The sequence below is a fragment of the Aulonocara stuartgranti genome (assembly GCF_965226115.1).
Source record: "Aulonocara stuartgranti genome assembly, chromosome: 3".
Classification (NCBI taxonomy): domain Eukaryota; kingdom Metazoa; phylum Chordata; class Actinopteri; order Cichliformes; family Cichlidae; genus Aulonocara; species Aulonocara stuartgranti.
This window is the reverse complement of record NC_138941.1, coordinates 30,868,624-30,885,501: the sequence shown is the minus strand read 5'-3', so window position 1 is coordinate 30,885,501 and position 16,878 is coordinate 30,868,624. Positions and strand designations below refer to the sequence as shown.

Genomic DNA, 16,878 nt, shown 5'->3' with positions numbered 1-16,878 from the left:
CCTCTCTGACCTGGTTCAGATCACCATTCCCGCTCGGTGTCTCTCTTTCCATCCCTTCCCCTCGGCTACCTACCACGGGGCGCAGGGCTTTCTGTCACTCTGCCCCCCGCCTTTGGAACTCCCTTCCTCCTGAGATGAGAAACATCGCTTCCCTTTCTCTTTTTAAGGCCAGACTCAAAACTCACCTGTTCACAAAAGCCTATTCCACATAAGCTTTTCCATCCTGCTATTTTAATTTATTTTATTTAATTGCTCCATGTTTTATCCTTATAAATTTGTAAATTGTTATGTTTGTTGTTGTTGTTGCTTGTCTCTATTCTGCTGTGTACAGTGTCCTTGAATGTTTTGAAAGGTGCTTTATTAAATAAAATGTATTATTACTGTGTTTTTTCTGTCCAAGTAGGTTTTTTCACTGCATGGGGAGTTTGTTTGAGATCACTGTCAGGCTGAATAATTAAGTCTTTTTCAATCACCCACTTTCCAGATGGCATTGCATGGTGCCTCTAAATCTGACAGAACTTTTCTATGTTCATAATTTGATCAGTTTTGACAAGTTTTCCAATACTCCTGACTTAAATGCAGCCCCAAACCACGACAGAGCCTCCATCATGTTTTACAGATAGCTATATCTCTCAGGTCCTGTGCGAGGTCTTTACTTTTTTGCTAATTTTATCTTAAGACATGAATTTTATACACTGCTCATCTACTATAAATAGTTTTCAGGCCTGCCACTTCTTCTTTTCCCCACGACTTACCCACTTCCTCAATTTTTCCCAAGATATACTCTTCGGGAATCACCTCGATGGTGAAAAAATGCTATTTTTTGCATGTCAAACTGGGTTATCTGTGTGAGTTTTCATAGATTCAGCTCAAGAAATGGGAGCAAATTATGTGTTTTACGAAAGGCTGCTAGTACCAGAATCAGAATCAGAGTACTTTATTAATCCCAGAGGAAATGATGTGGTCACATTTGCTCCAAGACAGTAAGAACAGTAACTAACTAAACTAAATTAATTAATACAATATATTAAGAAGTTACAAAATATAACAAAATAGCTCTAATTATAAATATCCCAGTATATTACAGTAACAAAGTATCTAAAGAATCCTCTAAAATGGACTGAAACTGAGTGAAGGCAGGTATTTTTGCTTGAAAATGTAACAAATACAAGCAAAATACACATAAGGACACAGGAAAGTACGGCTGCAAGGAACATCAGTCATTCAAACACATACTCTCCTCTTCATTCGGATGTAATTAGGGCATCAAACGACATCAAAAAATGTGACTGCATTCGTGGTGATAAATAGGTGTCGAAAACTGTTTCCCATGGTACATAAAATCAAAAGAAGCTGACGACAGGGCCGAGCTTTGTTAAAGAGTCTAACGTTAAAGCACAAATATAAACTGGTAGTGAGGGTAGGATAGTCACCGACCTGCGCGTGGAAGATGGAAAGGGACTTTGCCGTGTGTAGCGGGATGAGGACCCGAACCAGGAACTGCTTATGTTCAGACTTCAGCGGCAGGGCGAAGCCGTTTATGATGCTGGAACAGAGGAGATGAGAAGGCAGTTAAAAGTGACCGTCGTTTCTCGGGGGTATGTGGGGGTTTTTTTTATGACAAAAAGCACATGTACGCCTTTTACTTAAGTCATCCTGTTTAAAAATCAGCACCACGACCCTCCAACTTTAAGGCCACCTGTCCAAAAACATCCCGGTCACCTGTTACCAAACGCGATCTTCTAACGAACACGTTTCAATCAATGAATGGTGCGAATGGTAATATTTATTTACACCACAGCATCATGTGTTGCTTCAAAAAAGAAAAAACCCTCCTCTGAGTCACACATGTGTACGCCTGTGCATTCATCTGTGCTCTCAGACTCTATTTTCGTACTGTGTCCGTTTCCGAGTGACTGGACGAGCGCGTGGTCTGCTCTGTTCACAGCTGCACCGGCTGCCCACAGAGAGAAAAGTATGAGCAGCAGAAGAGTGGGAACTAAACTTGGAAAGTGCGACGCTCATTTAGCTGTAAAACAAGCCGCCCGTCAGTTTTTTTCACGGGCGATTCATGTGTTTGTCTGCATCAGTCCGTCCGTCTGTCTTCATTTCTAATAGCGCTGTTGTCAGTTTAACAGAGGAGTCCTTCAGTAATATCTCCCTCCTGCTGTTCCTCTAATCTGTCTCTCTGCTTCCTTTCTCGCCCTCTTTCTGAACGCCTCCCCGTCTCCTCTATCTATGCACCGCATCCTCTCTCACCCATCTCTCTCCCGCACTCTCCATGTGTGGGAGGAGCTATAAATACCTCTGTTACCACCAACATGAATACAAACCTCTCTCTCCTCTCCTGCTCCCTCCTTCCTCCACTTCTGACTCACTGTTCACTCACTCGTCCCCTCTCCGGCTCCATCTATCCCTCCATTCCTCCTTTTTCCCTCACCTTGGACTCGTCCTCTCCCTCGCCTTCCTTGAGCCGCCACTTGTTTCCGAGATCGCCTCACTATTGTTAAGAGCTGAAAAGTTACTGTTGGTCTCTTATGGCAGGAAAAAAAACACTCTCAGTCTGGATACATCCTTCTTTTTAACTCCTAAGTATAATATCAGACAAGGAAAGACAAACACACAGGGCAGAGGCTAGACTCCATTAGCCGAAATTCCCCTGAGAGGGATTAATATTTATTGTTTCTGATACTGATTTGTTTGCGTTCTTATTGCTTATTACTTCTTTGGGTTGTTGTCTTAGTCTTTCCATTTCTAAATTATCATTAGCACATCTGTTTATCTGCTCTGGCTACAGACTTAAAACACGGATGCAGCTTCACAGCGAGGCTTCACTATCCGACATCAAGAAGCTGATGTCAATCAGAATCAGAATCAGAATCAGAATACTTTATTGATCCCTGGGGGAAATTATTTTTTGTTACAGTGCTCCATTTTAAACCAACATTAAGACAAGACAGACAATACGCTAACTAAGAATAGTACAATATATACATATATATACATACATACATACATAAGTCACTCATAAATAAATAGTTGGAAAAGAAACATGTGTAGTTGTAGCAGCAAACAGTGTGTTAAGTGGATGCGTTGTACAGGGAGATGGCCACAGGCAGGAAAGATTTCCTGTGTCGTTCAGTGGTGCTTTTCGGTAATCTCAGTCTCTCACTGAACGAGCTCCTGTGACTGACCAGCATGTCATGGAGTGGGTGGGAGGTGTTATCCAACATTGTCTTTATCTTGGACAGCATCCACCTCTCCAACACCACCTTGAGGGAGTCCAGCTCCATCCCCACAACATTGCTGGCCTTACGGATTAGTTTATTAAGTCTGTTGGCATCTGCGACCCTCAGCCTGCTCCCCCAGCATGCAACAGCATAGAGGATCGCACTGGCCACAACAGACTCATAGAAAATCCTCAGCATTTTCTGGCAGATGTTGAAGGACCTCAGTCGCCTCAAAAAATAGAGACGACTCTGGCCCTTCCTGTAAAGTGCTGTGGTGTTTTTAGCCCAGTCCAGTTTATTGTCAATGTGTACTCCAAGGTATTTATAGTCCTCCACAATGTCAACACTGACCCCCTGGATTGAAACAGGGGTCAAGTGTTTCCTGGTCTTCCTGAAGTCCACGATCAGTTCCTTGGTCTTTGCCACGTTGAGCTGCAGATGATTCTGCTCACACCACGTGACAAAGGAGTCGACCACAGCCCGGTACTCTGTCTCATCATCCCTGCTGATGCATCCAACCACCGCAGAGTCATCAGAAAACTTCTGAAGATGGCATGTCTCTGTGCAGTGGCTGAAGTCTGTGGTGTAGAGGGTGAAGAGGAAGGGGGAGAGGACAGTCCCCTGTGGTGCCCCTGTGTTGCTGATCACCTTGTCAGACACACACTGTGGGAGACGTACATATTGTGGTCTTCCTGTCAGGTAATCAACAATCCAGGACACCAGAGAAGCATCCACCTGCATCGCTGCTAACTTATCACCCAGGAGGGTCGGCCTGATGGTGTTGAAAGCACTGGAAAAGTCAAAAAACATGACCCTCACAGTGCTCGCCGGCTGGTCCAGATGGGTGTAGACACGATTGAGCAGGTAGATGATAAGCGAACTGAAGGGGATCCAGGTGTGGTCTTACTATGGGTCGCAGCTGGTCCAGGATGAGCCTTTCCAGGGTCTTCATGATGTGGGAGGTCAATGCCACGGGCCTGTAATCCTGGGGGCCATGTGCATCTTTTACTCCCTGTCTGTGACTTTAAACTTGTGCCTTTGTGGGTTTCTCTGCCTTAGACTTACTAGAGTGCCCTTGTTAGCATAACAAGACCATTAGGCTACCGCTATATAGCCTGCTAAAAAGCTAGGTTGTTATGTAGCTTTAGATTATATGTCAGCATCAAACCAGAACATCAGTAGCATTGCAACTCATCAGCTCACAGGTTACTTCACAACAGTTTGAGTGAAGACTCATTATGCGATGACTGTTTGCAAGGATGCTGTTCTTTTGCACTGTAGACAGATGGGCGCCTTGCCATCACATTAGCTCATCTGTACTTTAGCCGGATGAGCTAAAAACATTAAGCTAACTTAATTCAGACTTTTCTCTGGAGTCTGTTCTGTTTTAAAATGGCTTTCATGGCTACAGAAGAGGATTATGGTCAGAATTCCCCCAAATATTTTTTTCAGTGGCCCTAATCCTCATCAGTGCAAAATTGATATAATGCTAAGTACTCATCTAAGCTACTAAGCATCTAAGCTAATCTACTGGAAGCAGTACATCTACTTAAATCCAGAACTATTTTTGTGTCTCCTGCAGATAACAAATTTAGGGGTTTTTTGAGTGAAAGCAATATGACTGGAAATGTTTATTTGTTGCTAGCCAACAATACTAACAGTAGCTCTTTCTTTGGTGCTAATTCTAAAGTTACAACCCCTTCAGCTAATTAACAACAGAGCAATAAATAGATGTATGCAAATAAATAAAACAGCTAGAACTAATATCTGCAAATATGTAAACATGTGGATAAAATATTATTACTATATTATTGCTATTATTATTATTATTGTACACTGAACAGTCTTACAGGAGCTGGTATAAAGGACCTCCAGAGGTACTCAGTCTTGCACCTTGGTGCAATCAGTCTTTGACAGAAGGTGCTACTGTGCTATTACTCTATAACTACCAGCGCATGGAGTGGGTGTTGATCATAACTGATTTGAGAGCATTCTTCTCATGGCCACCTGCTGGACTGTCTCAAGATCAGAACCGACCACTGAGCCGGCTTTCTCGATAAGTTTGTCTACTCTGCCCCTGTCAGAGGGGAAAGGTTTCCGCACCAGCAGACCACAGTCCACAGCAAAAACAGAGCACTGGCCACCCCTGTATGACACTTTGTCCAAAAGAGTGGGGAGATGTCGCTTGACCTCAGTCTCCTTAGGAAATAAAGTCTATTGCTAAATATTGTTGCTTAGAATATCAAATGTAACCATAACGGGTCCACAGGTGTTGATAAAGAGGCTTTTTTTCCCCATCTTGGACAAAGCCAGGCTATCGCTTTCTCCTTAACCTAGTCTGATATGCTAGGCTAACCACAAGCTCAGCAGCTACCACGAAGACACGGTGTTGATAGTAGTTTTTTATATCTCACAATGACAGCATGCACATTTCACTGATTCGTCCATTCTTGCTCCTGGTTGTTTACATGTGAGGCTCAACATAAGAAACACGTGTTTGTTTATCAGTTTGCCTTTCTTCTTCGCTGCCTCTTCATTTCTGTCTTCCTCATATTTTCCCTCACAAAAGAAGGCAAGAAATTAAACAAACCTGTGAGTCATATTTCGTTTATATCTTTAACCCCCACCTCCTCCCGCTTCTCTCCTTTCTGCACCATCGCCCACCTCACCCCTTTACTCATTCCCCTCCCTTGCTTACTCTCATTTCCCTTGCCGTCACCCTGGGTTGTCTTTACTTGATAAGAAAGAAGGAAAAATAAAAATGCATATTGTTTTATGTGCCGTGCAGATGCAGCAGCGGCTGTGCTTTGTAACCAGTTTTTGGTGCCGGCTGTCTCATAAACAGGAACAGCTGGCAAGTATAGAGTATATGTGTGTGTGTGCAGCACAGCAGCAGCGTATAGTTCAAACGTGTGCTTTTGCAGACAAACCTGCCGAGGATTTCCAACAGTTCTGCAACTCCATTGAAGTGCTCAGTTTCATATATGAACCTGAAGGTCAGAGACAGGACACACACAGGCAAAAGCACTATTAAATCAAGCTACAGCTGATAGTTAAACAACACTAAAAACAGGAATTAGATAAACATTAAATAAACAGTTTTATCTTCCTGTAAAATGACCTGTGCGTGCATGAAAGTTGCTAGTATTCACAAATTTCCTATCAAACCATGTCTGAAGCACACCTCCGTGACATTCACAGTTGAATGTGAAGTTTATACACATTTTAGCTGAAACTACATTCAGCAAAAGGAAAAAATGAAAAGCAAGAAGCGCCTTCACTGAGGCAGCTCACTCTCTGGGCAGTATCACTATTTAAAAGAAAAGTATTGCATTTTGTTTTCTTTGTTCTCTTTTAACATAGTTTTTAACGTACTTTAAAAAGTTTGTAGTGCAGAAAAAAGAAGAGCAAAGTGCAGGCTTGTTAAACCTATTTTAATATTTTCAATTCAATTTTATTTTGTTTTATTTATATCGCACAAAATCACAACAGCAGTCACCTCAAAGCACTTTATATTGTAAGGTAAAGACCCTACAATGATACAGAAACACTGGTGACAGTGGGAATGACAAACTCCCTTTTAACAGGAAGAAGCCTTTGGGACAACCAGCCATCTGCCATGACTAGTTAGGTTTGAGGGACACAAGACAAAAGACATGAAAATACTTCAAATAATTTTGAGTATAATAATGTTTTTGTTATAGTTACATTTTATAATTAAAGATTATTATATTTATACTGTCTTAAAAACCCATCCTGGGGAATCTTGAAAGAAAGGCTCATATAACAGTATCATTCAGTATCAAATGTTACCAACACAAACAAAGGCAGTAGAATTTAAAACATAGTTTTAATGGTAAAAGACATTCTATGAAGTAATTTACTGTTTAGAATGACCACATATCATTTCCTGTATACCTATATGATGCCAGTACAAACAACGGCAATAAGAAACATATTTTTAAATAGCTCTGTAGAGCGTTATTATCGCTTTGACTTTCAGATCAATCGATCGACCTTGAAGGACAGGTCAGAGAGGTCATGTGTGACGTGATGTTTTAAATGTTTCCACAGTACTTTCTATGTGTCGACAATCAACATCACACTTGTAAGAATCATAGTTTCCAAGTCTTACATCTTTTTGTCAATTTTGAACCAATATAATCTTCTATAATCATCTTCACGACTGATTGATCAATCTGTGATTTAGGACACATGTAGGATGAACATTCAGTGAGCTGAACACATTCATGTTGTGTTTGTAGGAGAAAGAATACAACTGATTAAAGATTAAAGCTAGATTTGACCTTTTTGCTACAACACTAGTTACATTAACAGTCCTGTTTTCACTCTTAATAATTTCCTTTATAAACTAGAAGTTCTAGTACAACAAAAATACCAAGCAGACACTACAATGAACTGCTGCAGGATCCAAAAGATCTTTTCGTTTCTTTCTGAATTAACACAGCATGCAAACCCCTGTAAGGGCTTGGCAAAGTAGAGCCAAACCAATAAACCAAGTTTGTTCTTGCAGAAGAGCAATAGCTCCTTTGGAGCTCAGGCTATAACCTCAATTAGAGATACAAAGAGCCAGCATTTGACAAGTATTCTCACAAGGTGCACGCTGGTTTAAGTACTAACTCTGAGGTCATTTTGTGGCTGTAGCATAATTATCATTTATGCAGGATAGATGCACAAAACGTGGTTTCTGAGCCCGCTCCCCTTCCTGCTCATCGTCTTTGACTGTCATGTGATGTTGAATTATTCGTTTTTAAATCATGAGCATGGGTTGGATGGAGGTTTGGTGTAGCTTGTACCTGAGGAAGATGTTGTTGATCTGTTTGCGGATGTAGGCTCGGAGGCCCAGCAGTTTTCCGTAGACGCGGTGCAGGATGGTCTTTAGGTACTCCCTCTCCCTCGGGTCCTCGCTGTCAAACAACTCCAGGAGCTACTCACACACACACACACACACACACACACACACACACACACACACACACATTTGCTATGAATGAAAGTCTGTACCTGTGAGTACTGCGCTCTAATTCTGACCTCCTCACTCTTACAATTAGTCTCTCAAACTTCAGCTTCTGGAGAAAAATCAAACATTTGTACCAAATGCAGCAGGATGAATATTACAATAACAGTTAATAACACATTAAACATAAAAAAAAGTCAATTTTTAATACATGCACTGAGAGGTCATAGTTGATGAAATTTGAGAAGTACAGCTGCATGTTTAAGAGAAGGGCTTCATTTCTTTACACCTTCAAAGCTTTGGTTTTGCATCTTTCCAGAAGATGAAGAGGAAAGGATTACCTGCAAGACAAACTTCTGGTCCACGTAGCGTTTGGCCATGGAGGGCTGGAAGTCCGGGCTCTCCAGGAAACGCAGAAAGAACTCATACACCAGCTGAAAGAGGAACAAACACCACAACATTACACAACATTTGGCGTGTCTGTGTTTTTATCTTCAGTGGATAGTGTGGCATCCAAAATGTCAAACTATTCTTTCAAAGACACACACGCATTTTGACTCATCTCTTCCTGAAGATGCTGTAAAGTGACTGTACATCATGTCTAAATGTCATCTGGGTAAACATCGAGTCTATGCAGGATTTGTGGGGGTTTTTTGCAGGATTTGCATTTGATTTGTATTGATGCTGGCTAAACTCATAATGTGTTAGCATAAAACTTGAGCCAACATTTAAATGATCTAAATGAGGTAAACACTCAACACAGCATTAAAAGCAATTTAACCCCACTGTGAGAGAATTAACAGTGCTAAAGGCATATTTTGCCTGAACTGTGCTTTTTTTCCCATTACACCTTCATGTTAACTTAGATGAAGTCTTGTAAATCTCCAGCAACACGTGACTGCATGTCACACGGATGTATGGTGTGTACCTGCAGGTGTGGCCAGGAGGCTTCCAGTGTCGGCTCATCTTCCTCAGGGTCAAACTCTGGATTCTCGCTGGGTGGGAGAGTCCTGAAGATATTTACCGAGATCTGGAAAAAAAATCATAAACGCAGGCAAGGAGAAGGAGGTAGTGTGAAGTAGAGAGACAGGAAGTAGAAAAGATGAAAATGCAAAGGGAGGAGGAAGAAGAAAAAGAGATTAGTGAAGAATAAATAATGCATTCTCGCCAATTGTGGATTTAATGGGCAATAATTCAGAGATGAAAGCAGGCGATGAATCGTTTTTAATACTCTATCGCATAATGGACGTGGCAGCCTTGTTACCTTCAGTAATCACCTGCAGTTTGAGGACGTTTGTGTCACTTTAACTCTCGGAAAAGTCGCTGCAACAATGAAACAATTCTCCTTCCGATGGAACGTTTCCAGGAGTAAAGCTGTTGTGTTTGGTGGGTGTCTGTGATAATCTTTTATGTCAACTGACATCTACTTAGCAAGCGTGAAGACGTTTTGGGATGAGGGAAAAACGTCTTTCTGTGGTTTATGTTATCAGTTTCCAAGCAACTTCCACTACCGCTGGTCACACTTGAACATCTGAAGGTTTAACTCACCCTGTCGTTACCTGCTCATTTTAAAGCGCTGTGTGAATCTTGGATAGGCCGAAATCATCTAACCTGTTCATTTTTCCATCTCACTATCTTTAAGATTGTTTGTCTGCTGCAACTTTTCCTACTGTGCATCTCCAAACCTTTGACTATCAAAGAGGTCCAGAACATCAAAGTATCTTAAATTTGCACGTTTCATTTTAAGCTTGATTAAATTACTACTTAAACAGCATAAACACTTTTTATTTGGGTGAGCACACACAGCCGCAATCATTCGGTGCACTGCTCGTTCGACAGCTGTCCAGATGTTGATCATCAACAGAGGGAAAACCATAGATGATGATCGGTAACAGGACTGTTGCTCAGACAGACAGTGTGATAGAAAAAGGTCTGCAAGCAACAACGGTGACCTCAGCTTTGAGAGGATTGTCAAGAAAACTCGACAGAAGAACTTGAGAGATTCATGAGGGGTGGGCTGACACATGAAGAGTGAGCACGCATAGATGTCTTCAGGAAAGCAGAACCAGAGACATCATCAGAAGCGTCTTGTGTGGACTAAAGAGAAAAAGAACTGGACTGCTGCATTACACACTGTATTTTAGTTGGAAATCAGCATCCTAGAGTTTGGAGGAAGAGTGGAGAGGCTCAGAATCCAAGGTGTTAGAAGTCCAGTGTGAAGTTTCCACAGTCTGTGATGATTTGGGCTGTCATGTCATCTGCTGATATTGGTGATGGTGGCGTTTTTGTTTTTTACAAGTCCAAAGTCAACACAGCATCTGCCAGGAGGTTCCAGAGCACTTCATGCTTCCTTCTGCTGACCACAGTACTTAACTACTACTAATGGTTTACCGCGTCTGTTATTACTGAGCTTGATTGGCGAGCCCACTCCTTAACCCCACAGAGAACCTATGGGGTATTGTCAAGACAACCAAAAATGCAGATGAGCTAAAGGTCACTATCAAAGCAGCAGTAACACCTCATCAGTGCTGATCTGCTCCATGCCACAGCACAATGATGCAGTTATTTATAGGAAAAGAGAAACAAAAAAGTCACGAGTGCATAAATGAACCGACTTTCTTTCTTGGCAATCGCATTATTTCCATGATGCATACGTGTTGACATCACTGTGAGGACGTTAGTATGACTTTAACCTGGGTAATAACTGGGTAATAACACAGCATCAAAGAGAGTCTAGCTCGACTTAAGATTCTTAGGTTTGCAAAGCGTAGCAAACCTAGCCTCGCTTTTTTTTCTTGGCATGTTTCTCCTACGCTGCTTTCATTCCATAATGCTGCACTTGGCTTTAAGAGTTTGATTTCTAAGCTTTTTTAAGTTCATTCACTTTCCTTCCACCCCCATCCTCTGTCCTATCAGCATTTTCGCATCCTCTGAGTATAGCACCTCTATCTACTGCTGGCTTTCTTTTCCTGTTTCAGACCCTCCTTTCTCCTCCTCTCTTTATCCTCTGGGATCTCCAGAGTCCACACTTTCACTCCACTCTTTCTTCCTTTCTTTTCCATCTCTCACACTCTCTCTCTCACCATCTGTGCAGCCGATTGCTCTTTAGCACCTTTGTAAGCATTCTACTTTTCTCTCCCATCCTCCCTTTTTATTTATCTATCTATCTATCCCTCGCTCATCACCTTTGTTTATCTCCCATGGTAACTCCACCGGAGATCCTCCATTGGATACCACACTGACTAGCTTCTCTTTATTTTCCCCACAGCTTGGGATGGGCATCCAGGTGTTTGACAGGGACTGACTCACAGGTGAAAATGTCTTTCCGGCCTTCTAGATCTCTTCTCCCTTCAAGTATCAGGCTATCGATTCATTCGTCCACCCACCACTGTTTGTCACTGTCCATTCCCAAAATATTCCTGGTTTGGTTTTTGGATAGTGAATATTGGAGAATATTGCCTTGTACCTGAGGTCTCTTTTTTAACCCTTCCATTACTGTTTTAGTGCTTTTTAAAGCGCACTAATTTTCCACCTCTCTATTCTTAAACTGTACTACTGTAACTTTGTATTAATCACATTTTTTTCTTTATCTTCACCCGTGCCTCAGTCCAGCCCCTCAGTTCATACTTCGTCTGAAACAGGCTGTTTTAGGTCCTTTCTCCCAGCTTTCTTCTGATTGACTGCCCCTCAGAAGCACAAGATTTTCACGGATGTTTGGAGCTTTTACTTTTTGTGGGCATAGCCACAGCGCCAGAGCATCTAAAACCTGAGCTTCAAGCTCATAGGGATTTGTATACATGCTATCCTCATGCTTAACATGAACATTGACCACTGGAACCAGGATTTCTGCCAGTGTGTTGCAAGTCTAAGAAAGCTACCAGCATCTTTTTTTGGCAAAAGAAAGAACCTTTACATTAGATAATGTATCCTCCAAGCCCACATTTACTGTTAAGTATTTTCACACATAAACAAAAGCTAGAATAAACAAGGGGAACCAGCAGAATAACAGTTTTACTAGTTACGCTGCTATCCAACCACTTGTCTCCACTAATGATGTTTCCAGAGATAAATCGTTCACTGCTGTATGTAAATAATGTTATATATATTTTATGCTGATATCTGTACACATCTGTTGTTATGCTGGAAATGGGAAATAAATAAATTCCCTGGTGTCTTTGTGTTCCTACATCTCTTCATTGTGCAGAGCTGCATATACACAGTGCTGATTTCTGTCTGCGTCACTGCACAATTAACCAGTAAGCAAAAGGGGCGTGCCACATTAATGCTGATCAATATTTAACTGTACTCGGAGTGCTTTAAGTTAAGTACTATGTACGAAGTGATGACCCATGTTTTAAGGGATTTTTATAAGATCAAAGAAAAACAGTAATCATGTTTCCAAACGAATAAAAATTAGAGGAACATTTGTGCATCCTTTCAGTTATCTATGATCTATGATCTTTATCTTTGGGCTGGAATTGTTTGCACTGGTGCATCATTTTAACCCCTAACCTCCCCTCCTACTGTACCATCTTTATAGCCTCCGGGTAGAGAGGCTCTATGAGGACTCCTCTGCTCGTGGCCACGCTCTCCACCAGCTCGTTGAGCGCCGCACGTTTGATCTCCTTCCCTTTCAGGTCAGCCACGCAGTCCAGGAAATCAAACAGCACGCAGCACTGCTGCAGCTTCTTACAGAACAGGTCGTGCAGCTCTGCCACCGGGGCGTCTGGACAATTGAGAGGTAGGAAGAAAGAGAGAAAGCAAAACGTCAGACACGGAGGTTAAACGAAAAAATGCTTCCCTGTGTGTAGAGCGTAACGCAGGAAGCTGGGGTTTACGTATTGTTTGGCGCGGATCCTCTCTAAAAGCTATTGGGATAGAGAATATTACTCTACAAACACATCTGTACACACCCACGCATACATACACGACTATCCACACACACACCTTCCTCCAGAGGGCTGTGTTGTATCTCACTCCTATTACCTGTCAGATTCATTCCTTAGACCAGTTTGTCACGATGAAACTACCTGCTGCTGGTCGTCACGTTGAAATCTCATGCCTCCAAAAACTCCACTTTTCACAGAAAAAGAGAAAGTGCCTGATGCATTTGGATTACTGAAGCCCTAACTCATACAATGAGTTTTAAATTGATTCCACAGGCCTGGGGAGGTGGGGTGCAGAGGTGAGAAACTCAATGCAGCCTGTAAAGCTTTATGCAAAAGAAATAAAAACATTAAATCCACACAGAAAATAGAGAGCTGCAGGGTTTGACAGCTGCCCAATGGGAATGCTTGGTTTCTTTTTATGAGTAACCAGATGATTGATGACTCAATAGCTAAAAATAGCAGCAAAAAATCCACATCTGAGTGAGATGTACGAGAGGCTTGCACTGAAAGATAATAAACAAATCCATACGGAGAAAAATTATGTTAAAAAAACTAGTGCAAAATACTAAAACAACTCCTCTGTGCTAACATGCTAACAGCAACAATGTAAAAATGCAAAGGTGTCATAGGATGTTCATGTAATGGTTTTGGACTTTGGGTGTATTCAGTTCCTGTCATTTCTTGTTTCATGATGTAACCCCCGACTGCAATATTTGTAGTTTTTTCTCCGTGTTCTTTGTTGAATGTGCTGACCTCCTGCACATGTATGACTTCATCCTCAATTAAAGACGTAGATATGAAAACTTTTTACTCCAGAGTTTGCATCCACTTTTTTGACTACATTTGATTACAGTCAATTTAGTTTTGTCACAACAATATTTCTTTCAAAGCAATTTATATTGTAAGGTAGAAGCCTTACAGTGAAACTGAGAAAAGCCCAACAATCAGATGACTGTCTGTGAGCAAGCATTTGGCAACAGTGGGAAGGAAAAACTCCCATTCAACAGGAAGAACCTCCACCAGGGAGGGGCAGCAACATTTTTAAAAAATCCAACTAAACCAGCAGCTAAAATTTTAAAGTCTAAGGAGCTTGGACGAAAAAGCATCTGGACTTCTTTAAGTTCACCTCTCATCTGAGAAGCTTCTTCAGCTCAAAGGTCAAATGGTGGAGAGTCCCAGATCATCCCGGCCCTTCTGGCCGCAGGAAATCACATGATAGGGTGGGGCTAGGTTTCACAATGAGTTCACCCAAAACCTTGGCTGATTGTGACCCACCCCCGTTCTCACACCTTGGTTCTTTTGGGGGGGGGACACTCTCATAGGGCTTAAATCTGGGACTCTCCACCATTTGACCTTAGAACTGAAGAAGCTTCTCGGATGAGAGGTGAAACGTCTTCAAGCAACTTAAAGAAGTCCAGAGCTCCTCAGACTACGATGACCTGGATGACAGAACCTTCACAGACCTAAAACTTTAAAAATAACTAAGTACAGATACACTGGTCAGCTAACCAGAGACCAGAATCAGATGATTTTCGGCATGCTAAGAGAAAAGTAATTAATGCATCTGTAAACTGGTGTAAAATACCATACTTAAAAACATATGGCATTTAATTGCATTTAACTGAACTGGTGTATACTGGTTACTCCATATCCTTTCAGTCTGCTATGTCCCATTAATCTCCCTCTGTCAGAGGAAAAAATACAGCTTACCAGTGGCTGGGAAACAGTCTAGACTAACTGTGTTCGAAGGTTCGCACACTCACACACACAGCGGGAGTGGATTAATTTTAACCCTTCTTAACCCCCAGGTGGGAAGCACAGGAGGAATATGGGAGTGCTGACTAGAGCTCTTCCAAGCCCCAGACCCCTCACCTATTGTGGGCACACCACAGCCATCTGCTGCCTTTGGCACAGAGCTTCACAAGGATAGACGAGGACTACCCTTCGCTTGAGGTGTGAGAACATGCTCTGTCGAGTCCGTTTTATTTCATCGTTTGTGCCCTTCTGTGTTTTCCATACAGTAATATCTCAGTCACGAGATCAGTGACCCAGGTTATCCGAATTAGCACTTTGGGGTTAGGATCAAGGTCACGTCTTGTTTCTGCTCCATGAGTAATCATTCCATCAAGCTCTTCATTCTGATGTTTCTACAACCTTCTTGCCTTCCATAAACACTAATGGTTGCGGTTGGGGCTGGCATCCATTGAGCTGCACTGAGTGGTCAATTTGTTCTTGAATTGGAGCCATTTCTCTGTGACTGGACAAACGTGTGAAAGCCAAGTTCGCACAATCTTCTGACTATTTGCAATGGGGAAAAAGCGAGTGTGAAAAGTCCATGGGTGAACTACTTCTTCTGACAACTCGGAGAACAAATGCGAGTCTAAAAGTACAAACATTTTCATGTCGTTGACGTGAAGACGTGTCCCACCGCTCCACTTTTCCTCGCTCCTTCCTAATCTACCACCCCCTGTCCTTCCCATCTTTCCAATCTTCTCTTCTGACTCCTCAAAGGTCCACACCCCTGTTTTTTCTCCGTCCTCTCTCAACCTCTCCTCCCTTTCTGCTCTTCCTCTGTAGGCCGACTGTGAAGGTGAAATCTAATCCATTTTTAATGGAGAGTAATTGTATGAAGATGTACCGTGCGGGACTGAGAGGAGGAAGGGAAAAAAACGAACATGGCAAGGTGAAAAGAAAAGGAAATGAAAAACTGCGTTTGTGCGCTCGTGCAGACAGGCAACGAGGACGGGAGGTGAGAAAAAGAGAGGAAGGATGAAGGGAATAAAGGGACTCGGTGGGTCGTGTGAGAGCAAGTGTGGGAGAGAGCAAACCAAAGAGCCGAGAAGAGAGGGGAAGTGTAGGGAGATGACAGGCCCAGCCGGAGCGGCTGATGTCACCCCGACATGCCGCTTACAGGTTGACAGTGGTTAGATTTAGAAAAAGAATTTACAAGGATACAAATTGAATACACAATGAGACGGCAGACGGATCAAACTGAGGCGACAATGAGCGCGTTTCAGTTTTTTGCAGGTCACTGCAGACTCGCTTATTCAAAGCAGCTTTAATATCATGTCAGTGAAGCCATTAGAATATCAACTAAGGATCTTAATCACACTGAGTCACTTGTGACTGAGCTATTTTCATGTTTTCTGACAATCCAAATTGGCCGTGCTCTGACTGTAACACCGCTGCCATTAAAAGCAAGCGGTTACATTTTATTTTTCGATTTAGTGCGTCTGTATTAGCTCAGGACATCCATCATCGACGTGGCACACACAGACACACACACCAGCGTTACATCAGCAGCACACGAATATAAAAGCATACAAACACCCTTTCCCTTAAAAATATTCCCAGCTACACTCATGTATTAGAGCCGGTAAGCTATCAGTACTCAAAAACTGCTTTTCTAATACTTTTTTTTGCTGCTGGTCTTCGTACGGCTGCAAAGAGAACAATTTTTTTCAGACATGAGAAGAATAATTGATCAGTTTGGTCTTTTGAACTTCTTTAGTTTTCCTTTATATGTAACGTTCTCAGCTTTAAGCTTTTTGCTTTGGTTTAACCTCATTTCCAGCGATAGGCTGGTATTTTGAGGGGAAACGGATCTAAATCCTGCTGAACACTGCCTGCCCATGACCAAAGAGTGAACAAAGTAGGCCACTTTGCAAATAAAGACCCAAACGTTTGTCTCGGGAAAGGTTGGAGGCCAAAACAGAGGCAAAAGGAGAGTGAATATTTGTGTTGCATTTGTCAGGTGCACAAAAACATGTCCCCAGGGTCA

The 16,878-nt window shown here is 42.2% G+C and overlaps 1 protein-coding gene across 2 annotated transcripts in view; it reads right to left on the bottom strand.

The window, feature by feature from the left end:
- The window catches only part of ppp2r5b (protein phosphatase 2, regulatory subunit B', beta), a 51,653-nt gene that overhangs the window by 12,430 nt on the left and 22,345 nt on the right, over window positions 1-16,878 (bottom strand). Inside the window, exons 2-8 of one of the 2 annotated variants that reach the window (XM_082526020.1) lie at window positions 12,738-12,934; window positions 9,137-9,238; window positions 8,550-8,642; window positions 8,048-8,178; window positions 6,161-6,220; window positions 2,441-2,500; window positions 1,438-1,546 (exon numbers count right to left, since the gene is read on the bottom strand). In XM_082526020.1, coding sequence (XP_082382146.1) covers window positions 1,438-1,546; window positions 2,441-2,500; window positions 6,161-6,220; window positions 8,048-8,178; window positions 8,550-8,642; window positions 9,137-9,238; window positions 12,738-12,934 — 752 coding nt within the window. The remainder of the gene's footprint in view (window positions 1-1,437; window positions 1,547-2,440; window positions 2,501-6,160; window positions 6,221-8,047; window positions 8,179-8,549; window positions 8,643-9,136; window positions 9,239-12,737; window positions 12,935-16,878) is intronic. The other variant, XM_082526021.1, reaches the window with a different exon arrangement.